Source organism: Rana temporaria, chromosome 3 (genome assembly GCF_905171775.1).
Source record: "Rana temporaria chromosome 3, aRanTem1.1, whole genome shotgun sequence".
NCBI lineage: Eukaryota > Metazoa > Chordata > Amphibia > Anura > Ranidae > Rana > Rana temporaria.
This window is the reverse complement of record NC_053491.1, coordinates 363,532,065-363,542,554: the sequence shown is the minus strand read 5'-3', so window position 1 is coordinate 363,542,554 and position 10,490 is coordinate 363,532,065. Positions and strand designations below refer to the sequence as shown.

Genomic DNA, 10,490 nt, shown 5'->3' with positions numbered 1-10,490 from the left:
CCTGAAAACCTGACCTGTTGGGGGGGCCTGAGGACTGGAATTGAGAAACACTGGGTTAATGGGACACAGACGGTAAAGAACTGACATGGGGGTTAAAAAGGAAAAAAATAAAATGAAAGTTCAGACAACTGCTGAGGAAGGCATATTGCAGCTCTGAGGAGGCACGTGTCCAAACTAAGCCTATTTGGCGGCTATGCTGGAATTTTTCGACCTTCACCTGCAGCCTTATGTGACCAGCTGAGTACATTCACTCTTTATCCTGTTACATAACTTTTACCGCTGACATTCCTTTCCCTGTTACATTGTATCACCTGTGCAGCAGCTGCTTCATTTTCCCTTCACATGAGCTCGATGTATCCTTCATAGTTGTCTCTATCTATGGGCGCCATTTTCTTGTAGCCACTACTATGAATACTATGACTGCTGTTCTTCAATAATATGGCCGCTCCGCGGAGAGCCGCTCACTATATCAAGGACTTATTTTAAGAAGCCGCTCCGAAGGCCGCGCGGAATGCCGGGACATGTAGTGTGAGGTTCTAGAGGACGCCTAATCTGACGAAAAACCCAGCCCCCTGGATCCTGTCAAGACTGGTTTACCCAGCAGTCCCCGTTCTGCGTTTGATGACGCAGGAAGATAGCCGCAATGCCTGCTGGGGGTTGTAGTTTGAAAGCATTGCCAGTCTACAGCTTTGGAGCAGAGGGGGACTACATTTCCCATCGTGTCCTGCCACTTCCTGTGTGACGAGCCTTTAAAAGCGCCAGCTGAGAGATTGTAAACAAAGTCAGCTCTTCCCTTCTGGGCCTCTTTGGAGCTGTTTGTTGTCCGAAGAAAGGGCTTGACAGCTCATTCAGAGACCGGAGCTTTATAAACAGTCCTTCCGGAGGCCTGCGATCAGTTCTAGGGGATTTCCAGGGGATCTAGAGGGGCAGCTAGTCATTGTATACAGAGGCCCTCTCATCTGAATCAGGAGTGAAGTATTTAGGGGCTAGCCATGTGATTCGAGGGCCTCTTATTTCAACCTAGGGCACAGTAATGGTCACAGTAGCCAGTCATCAGATCTAGGGGTCTACCCAGGGCACCAGGGCCAAGTCGTCAGATCCAAGGGCCCCCATCTGATCTAAAGGCCCACCAGAGACACCAGAAGCATATCTAATCGAAGATCCCTCATCTCACCTAAGGTGCCAAGAACTGGTGTGCTGATCATAAGTGCCAGGAGCCCATCATCAGATTCCTCTGACTGAAGCTGTGAGCGGAGACAGATCAAGGGAGGACCAAATTCAACTTTTTGAAGCCAACTGTTGGACCAACGGATTCCAGGAGCCCCTTATCTGATCTGGGGGTCTACCAGAGCTGCCAGGACTAAGTCCTCAGATCCAGGGGCACCTCATCAGGGTTGAAGGGTCTACAAGAGTTTCCTGGTAGCCAAAACCAAGGGCCCAGCTCTAGAAGTGCAGAGGCAGACATCCACTTCAACAGCCAATACAGGTTCCAGGAGACAAGCTTGTGACCTAAGAGTTTCAGGGGCCCCTTTATCTGATCCTTCTAGAGGTGTCAGGATACCCCCAAAATCTCACATCAAAGGCCCATCTGATAGAGATTATCTGCTTGTTGGGTGTCTGTCAGTCTTCTAGGGGCCCAGCTCATCCGATTTGCAGTTCTCTCTTTGTCAGCAAGATGGAAGACAACAAGGTGAGACTCCATCTTATGTCAACCGTAACAAGCGTTTTTGGTGGTATTGATAAAGAATTGTATCTTTTGAGAAATTGTTTCAATCGATAAACGATCATCTTAATTTTAAAAATCATGATTGGCCCTGAGTCAGGTGGGTTTCCAAGTCTAAACTAATAGAATATTATGGGAATAGCTGGAATTCAATTGGCTTTTTTTGTTTTTAATAAATCCTTTTACTTTTCCCTGACACTTGCAGAGGTTTGCTGCTGTCAGTAAAGTAATGAATCCTTCTAGGAAGAAAAGGGTGACCCCTGTAAGTCACACATCTATGGTGTCCTGCTACGATGAATGGAGTGGCCTCATTGCAGACCAGGCTGAGGTTGCCACTCCATTCATCACAGCAGGACACCATAGATGTGCGACTTTCAGGGGTCACCCTTTTCTTCCTTGAACCTTTGCAGAAACCGGGATGGGCTCCATCCCCTGTCAGCACTCTAGCAGCAGCTGAGGATGCATTGTCTACATAACCTCTCCCTATTAAGTTTGAGCGGCGCGCGCACACAGTTTTCCCAGGTAATAATACATTTTTCCCCTGGCAGATATCTGGCGGTAAAGTGAAGAAACCTGGGAAACGAGGGAGGAAACCTGCTAAGATTGACCTGAAGGCAAAGCTGGAACGCAGTCGGCAGAGTGCACGAGAGTGCAGGGCTAGGAAAAAACTCCGCTACCAGTACCTGGAGGAGCTAGTGTCCAGCCGAGAGCGAGCCATATGTGCTCTGAGAGAGGAGCTAGAGATGGTAAGTACACTTTTTATATCGTAGCTGCTTTGGAACAAAAAAATTACATGGGGCAGAGCTGTTGACCTAGAACCAATCGGATGCAATGAGTGTGTCTGCTTTTCCTACAGTGGTAAGATTTCCCTGTAGCAGCTTGCATCTCTGCTCCTCCCACAATGGCGAGATATCCCTTGCAGTAATTTTTGTCTCTGCTCCTCCCACTATTGTGAGTAAGGATGAGCTCTGGCGTGTTCGCACAGTACACGTGCAGAGCCCACCAGGAGGTCGGCACCCGCGCTGCGCTAATCACAGCCAAGGAGACATTGTCCGATGCTCGGCTGCAGAGATCGGGAAATGTCTGCCTGGCTGTGATTAGCGCAGCGCGGGTGCCGACTTCCTGACGGGCTCTGCACGTGTACTGTGCGAACACGCCAGAGCTCATCCTTAATTGTGAGAATTCCTCTAAGTAGCTTGTGTCTCTTCTACTCCTACAAGGTGCTAAGGAAGGTATCTCTCCCTGCTGGATTTCGCATAATATTAAAGTTATTTGTGATATTTTACCGAGACATGCAGTTCTCTGTAGCAGTTGGGTCTACATGCCTTCCTAGTGTTGTAATTTATTTTATTATTTTTTGACTCAGTGGTGGGAAATAAACATAAAATGTACCTGAGAACTCGCTGCATTTTCCAATCCTTATAACCCCTGACTAGCAACACTATGCTTCTACAGAAAGGTCTGTAGTTGTCAGCCACTGAGGTCCTAAGTTAAAGCAGAACTTCACATAAAATAGGAAATTCAGCTCCTTCATAATTTTAGTTTTTCTTGCATAAATGACCCAAGTTCCTCTTTCAGATACACTGGTACCTTGAGATCAATTGATAATCTTCTATAGGATTTATATAGCGCTAACACTTTGCACAGCGATTTACGAAGAAGATGGTACCATTACAATTTTCAAGCCAAGAGGGTTTGGGGGAGCCCTGCTCTTGAGATCTTGTAATCTAAAAGATAAGGGCAGTAATGCAAAAGGTAATAACTGTGTGGGGATGAGTTGATGGGGGGGGGGGTCAGAAGTTGTTGGGCAGAGGCAGGATAGATGTTTTCAGGGATCATCCAAAGGCAGACATAGTAGGAAATAGCCAGCCATTCGGATTGAGGTAGGAGTGTTCGGGATGAGAGGCTCTGGAGAAGTCCTGAAAGGTGAGCATAGGAGGAGGAGGAGGAGGAGGAGGAGCTAGAGAGCAGGAGGTTCTGGGAATAGTGTAGAGAATGGTTTGTGTGATATTGTGAGATCAGGTTGGTGATGTAGCTCGGGTCAGAGCTGTGGATAGCTTTGTATGTTACTTCAAACAGTTAGTTGAAAACTGATGTAGAATCCAAGGCCCAAATATCTGCCTCCCTCTGAGCGTCAAGTGCATGTTTGAGTTGCATATAATAAAAGTGCATAGAGGCCGGGAGTTGAAAAGCCTCCCTGAGCTCCAGGAAGGATCTGTTTGCCATCCTTAAATACTTGAATCATATGCGACACACCGTACTGTTTCCATTTCAGACCCTATGGTAATTTTGCTATTTCCTGGTAATAGTGATTATCCCAAATAGGGCTATATTTAGTGAACCCAGTCACTCCCTGGAGCATCCTGACCTTATTCCAAATCTTCTGCATGAGAGCGTATGTGGGAAAGAGTTTATTAGACTTATTATATTTTAGGGCCTCGAGATCATTCGCAACCCCTTCCCCGGAGAAGCGGGACCGGAGAGTCCAGGAAGTTCAATACCAGGTCCTGCCCAGGGCGTACAACCCGTGCAATGTGCTGCATTTGTGACGCTAAATAGTACAACCAGGGATTGGGCAACGCCAAACCACCAGTGTCCTTTGAGTGCTGCAGCTGCTCAAGTTTGATTCTAGGGGGCTTTGTAAGCCATATAAGTGATCTAAAAATTGAATTTGTAATTCTAAACTTTTCAAGGGGATGACCATTGGGGAGTTGTGGAGCACATAGAGTAGTTGTGGCATAAGGATCATTTTTATAAAATTTACCCTCCCGACAGGGGACAGCTTCAGCCTGCTCCACACCTTGACCCGATTGCGGCAGCGATTGATCAGAGGGGTGAGATTGAGATGGACATAATCCAGCAGGCAGGTGGTGACCTGGATAGCAGGATATCTAAAGGATGTTGAAATTGAGATATCCTGCAAGATCAGTGGGGATGAGGAAGGCTCACGGTGCAGTAGTAGCAGGGAGGGCTTCGTCCAGTTAAAACCTAGGCCTGAGTACTTCCCAAACCGCTGCACAACATTCATGGCCTCTGTCAGTGAAGTGGACGTATCGCCAAGGAACAGCATGGTGTCATCAGCATATAGCATGATCTTCTCCTGAAGATCTTCCCCCCCATAATGAAATCCCTGTATTGAGGGATTAACCCGGATTAGGGCAGCCAAGGGGCTCAATGGCCAGGGCGAACAGGAGGGTAGAAAGGGGAACTAGACAGAGCTGCCCCTTATGTAAGTAAAAAAAGAAGGTGAAATCCTCATGGCTTTGTATGTTGATATTTTGAGTTTTCTTTGGATGAGTAGAAGCCAGTGGAGGAATGGTAAATTGAATGTGTTTGGAAGTGGCATTGATGATTAGACTGCAGAAGGGATAGCCCGAGTAGTGGTAGACCAATAAGGAGTTGCAATAGTAGAGACAAGAGCTAACAAGGGAGAGAATCCATAGCTTTATGGTGTATTTGAGTAAGCAGGAGTGAATTTTGGAAATGTTAGAGAGGTGAAGGTGGCAAGATTTGGAGACTGAAAGGCCAGGTCGGAGTTCAGGATTACATCTAGCGTCCGTCCTGACAGAAGAGGAAGGTTTAAGATATACATTAAAGCCGAAGTTTAGATCTGGATATTTTTTTGTATGGCTAAAAAGGCTTTTAAATTGCCACTTGGCAAAAACTACAGTACCTGAAGTTTTTTAATATTTCACAGGCGCACACAATTTTGAATGTTGACATGTTTGGTATCTATTTACTCAACCCAACCCCATCTTTTTATATTCTACCAAAAATTTGGGTATTGTGCTTGTGTGCACTAAATTAATGTTGTAGTATTCCTGAAAATTTTACATTTTGATAATCAGCTGCACAAATATCTTGTAACATAAAGTTCCAACTGCCACCATTTTTATTCTACAGGGCCTTTCAGACAATATATAATGTCTGGGTGTTCCAATTTATTTTATTAACGTTTGTGCGTGTAAAAAATAAAAATAAAAAATATTTAATTGCCTTGGACATAAAGTGGTTGAAATATATAATTGTCTGTTTTATAAGTGACCATTTTCTTCAGTAATTGTCTCCTCTCCTCTCTTCTAGTATAAGCAGTGGTGTACAGTGATGGACCAAGGTAAAATCCCATCCGAGATCCGAGCGTTGCTAAGCGGGGAGGACCTCAACAAACCGGCACCAAACTCTAGCAAACAGCAACGAGCCATCAAGACTGAAACTGCAAACAAATAACCCAGTGTGTGTACTGTTCAGGTTTGGGGTGAAGGATTTCCAACAGAGAAGGGAGGAGGTGGGGATACAGAAGAAGCTTTGAGTAGACATGAGGAGCTTACATAGAATGTCCCACCACTGTCACACACTATTATTAGACATTTATATAGCTCTGACATATCCAGCAGTGTTTTACATAGGACACTGAGTCAATCACATCAATGTCTGCACCAGAGGAGCTTACACTCTAGTATCTCCAGCACAGTCACCTTAATTCTTATTACATTTTATATAGCTCTGAGGTATTCTGCAATGTGGTACAGAGAACACTGAGTCAGTCGCATCCATTTTTGCGCTTACGCTCTTACCCACTAGAGCAGTGGTTCTCAACCTGGGGGTCGGATGATGATTTTCCAGGGGTCACCAAATCCTTTGCTGTTCCTGAAGCCTATGGCCACCCAGCTGGGCTGTTCCTGGACCCCGTGGTTGCCCACTCTTCGCAGCCAGCCATTCAGTTCACGGCATGGTTGGGAGGCAGAGACTAGAGATCAGCTGACTGGTGAGGAATGTGAAGTGGAGGAGTCCCTATCTCCTGATTCCGAATAAGGTGTCACTGCTACGAGACACCACAAAGTCGGAGATACAGTGAGTAACTCCTACCTGTGATTATAGTTGCCATTAAAAGTCACACTACAGTTCTTAGATCAGCAGATGACCTTGATCAAGAGCATCCAAGTTGGCTGATCAGAACTCCCCCCTAGCACTGCCACTTTTCCCACCCCCACCTCCCCACCAAGGAGTAAGAAAAGGAATAAAAATAGAGAATACAGTACATGCAATGGAGAGGAAAAGAGGGAGAGGAACAAAGAAAAAGAGAGAGAAATAATTAGAAAGATGGCTAGAGAGAGGGTAGGGGGGAACAAAATTAGGATAGAGAGAGCTAAAAGGCAAAGAAAGAGAACAAAGAGAGAGTGCTCCATCCTAAAATGTACCATAAGGGGTTTGAATACCGTACGACTGGAAGTAACTCGGGGAGCGCTAAATGTCCATGGGTTAGGGGCACAAATTAATTGTCTTGTCTTGGGTGCTGACAACCCACGCTACGAAAATAATTTTAATGTTAGGGGTCCCCACAACTTGGGAAATGTTATCAAGGGGTCACGGCACCAATAAGGTTGAGAACCACTGCACTAGAGGCTTATTATTATTTTTAGAATAATAATTTAGATTACACATTTATATAGCTCTGACATGTACCTCATTGCTGTTTTGTTATTATTGGTATTATTATTTAATACATTTTATATAAAATAGCTCTAAATGCTGTACAGAAAACACTGAGCCAGCCGCTTCCGTTTTTGCACCAGAGGAGCTTGCACTACATTATCCCCACAACTGTCTTCTTATTTAATAACTCATTACTGAGCTATTCACATAAGTCTCTGCACCAGAGGAGAATACACTCTAATATCCCACCACAATTGCACACAAGCATGTATTTATGTGCTATGTTCTACTATTACAAATGAGCTTTTCTAGAACTTTCCAGGAATTTCAGTCTTCATTATATTTTTATAGGTGCACCCCAGAAATATTTGAAGCCGGACATGCCTAACATGCCGACTGCTGCGTGATGCGAAGGAACAAAGAGTTAGGACAGCTCTGCCCTTACCCGGAGACTTTCGACATGAGTTCTGACCTCACACAGGGGATAACGCCTCTTACCCACAATCCTCTTGGGTTTGTGACTGTCACCATCCTGTGCGCAGCTAAGACAAGACAGCGGTATATCTTTCGTTATAAGCGCTACATCTCTAAATGCAGATGATTGTATCTGTTGTGTTTTTTTTTTTTTTTTAAACAAGCACTAACCCCTGCAGCGCCAAAGGAGTCGATGTACAGTTGTTTCACCCAGTGTGCGTCCCAGTTGTACAGCACAGAGGAACTGTTGGACCAAATAATTTCTCCATCGCAGCATCGTTAAGCCACATGAGGCACTCGCACTTTGACCGTGGCTGTTTTGGCGGGAGCATTATTGCTGCTCAGACTGCGCCCTTGCTTGTTTTATGCCCCCTTGGCACTGTTACGGCTCATCTTCTATCCTGTTGCTTTGGTGTAAAACCGCGACGAACTGTAAGGAACTCTCTGATCGGGGGCGCCCAGGAGAAGAAAAACGTTAAAAGGGCAAATATGATTCTAACTCAGGAAAAATGACCTTACTGTGCATGTATGGCATTGTAGCTCTAAAGGGGCGCACTGTCCTTGCTGAGCAGAGTATGGGAAGGTTTTGCGCACTTTTTTAAATACCATGTTGTCAGCGATCTGGAACCACCCAGAATAACTAGTAGTATTTAGACACAAACACGTGGACTAGTTCTGTAATGTTGAAGACATTGTTTTAGCTTCTCCAAGCCACTTCTTCTTCAATTCAAAAGACAGGACCCCAGCACTTATGTTCACACATATAGGGGGTTGTTTGCGAAAGGCAAATTCACTTTACACTACAAGTGCAAAGTGCACTTGAAATTGCAGTCGCTGTAAATCTGAAGGGGTAAATCTGAAGGGGTAGATCTGAAATGAGGGGAAGCTCTGCTGATTTTATTAACTAATCATGTGCAAGCTAAAATGCTGTTTTTTATTTTCTTTGCATGTTCCCCTCGGCTCTATAGTGACTGCAATTCCAAGTGCAATTTCAAGTACACTTTGCACTTTAGTAAATGACCCCCATTGTCTCAGACACCAAGGATGTGATTTTTGTAACTAGAACAGTGGTACCACAACTTTCCTTTCTGTTCTTGGACAATCAACATCTGCCTTGACACATTCCATGGTGATTAAAGAGGATGTCCGCTGAAAAAAAAAAATATTAAAATCCAGCAGCTACAAATACTGCAGCTACTGACTTTTAGTATTAGGACACTTACCTGTCCTGGAGTCCAGCGCCGTCCGCAGCAGAGGACGAGCGATCGCTCGTCACTCTGCTGCTCCCCGCTCCATTCCTCGGTGAGGGAACCAGGAAGTGAAGCGCTCCAGCTTCACTGCCCGGTTCCCTATGGCGCATGCGCGAGTTGCGCTTCGCCTGCTGATTGGCTCCTGCTGTGTACTGGGAGTCGAGTGTTCCCAGCACACAACGGGGGGGCCGGAGGTGACGTTAGGCCCGCAGCCTGCCTGAGACTGTGTGGCCGGAGGTGGGTGCAAATACCTGTCTTTAGACAGGTATCTGCACCCCCCTCCCCTCTGAAAGGTGTCAAATGTGACACCGGAGGGGGGAGGGTTCCGATCAGCGGGAGTTCCACTTTAGGGTGGAGCTCCGCTTTAATGTCTGTGCTTCCTGTGTGGATGTAAATGTTTTGGTATATTCTTACACTTGTTTGGACTGAAGAAGTGGCTTGGAGAACTACAAAGCATTTTCAACAATACAAAACAGGTCCTGTCGATGGTAAATAACTACTACTAGGTATACCGTGACCTGAATAAATGAAAACCTTCACAGATGCTCAGAATAATGGTAAAATATTTTATTTTTGCTAATTGTAGATAGTAATGTTGCCTAACATCCTCGACAAGCTTTGTTAACCCATCCCACCACAGCCAGGTTCGTAAGTATATAGAGTAGGCAGCTTGTTGCCCCATAGGATTCTAGAAACCACAAGAAAAGAACCTGCATGCTTTATCACTGGCAGGGAATGCTGAGATGTGTTTTGTTGTCGTTTTTTTGTTTTTTGTTTTTTTTCTATGATGCCTTCTTTAGCACTTTACAAGCAGGAGCCCATTGATTTTTTGTCCTGTACAGGCCACGTAAAGAGATCCTGTTGCCAGACCATATCAAAAAAATGTTCCCATAAGATTATGTGCATTCAACACATTTTATGCATGTTACTTACCTGTAAAAACTCTGAGATTGCTGTTGGACACCTCCATCTTGGATGTGATATCGGCAGCCCCTACCTACAATTCTTTAAGTTGGCAGCAGGGACTCTGTAACATATTTCCTTTAGGTAAGATAGTAAATGGAGTGACTTTAGCAGCCAGTGCCTAACATAACCTATAACTCGTTTTTAGCTGGGTATATGCAGTTAGAGAGAACCTGTCACCTTGCCCACTCCTAACTGCTTAATGTGCACTTTTAGGATGCTCCCCTGCTGTTCCTTCCTCTGTGTCTGAGGGCACAAAATACCCATCTATTTTTGGAACTTTGAGAGGGTAGTAGTGTGCCAAATCCCCCCCCCCCCCTCTTTTTTGTTCTATTGGCTGCTTGTCTTGAGCGCTAAATCATTGGGGGGAGGTCGCATTCGCCACCTACATGCGCAGGCATCGGGTAGGAATTTTGCAGTGGCAGCCACAGAACAAGGAGTTGCGTGGTGGTTATAAGGTGGTCAGGGGTGGGGGATAAACTATAACTAAACTATATATAATTTATACTCCTCCACATCTTTCACAAGCCTTTTTTAAATCACTACTTCAGCTTCATATATCTCTTTGGGACTCAAGCAGTGATTTTTATTTTATTTTTTATTTTTTTGTAGTCCCGATTTCACAGATGCTTTTGCCAGCCATGGCC

The 10,490-nt window shown here is 45.1% G+C and overlaps 1 protein-coding gene across 1 annotated transcript; it reads left to right on the top strand.

The window, feature by feature from the left end:
• The first annotated feature begins 693 nt into the window (after positions 1–693).
• CREBL2 (cAMP responsive element binding protein like 2) lies at positions 694–7,785 on the top strand. The gene is made up of 4 exons (XM_040345369.1): positions 694–1,690; positions 2,272–2,469; positions 5,807–5,956; positions 7,508–7,785. Exons 1-3 carry the CDS (start codon positions 1,676–1,678, stop codon positions 5,948–5,950), a joined length of 357 nt encoding a protein of 118 aa, XP_040201303.1. The 5' UTR covers positions 694–1,675; the 3' UTR covers positions 5,951–5,956; positions 7,508–7,785.
• Positions 7,786–10,490: the final 2,705 nt, after the last annotated feature.

Coding starts and splice junctions, on each gene's coding strand:
- CREBL2 (XM_040345369.1), top strand. Junction 2,470..5,806: donor TGAGAGAGGAGCTAGAGATG/GTAAGTACACTT, acceptor CCTCTCTTCTAG/TATAAGCAGTGGTGTACAGT.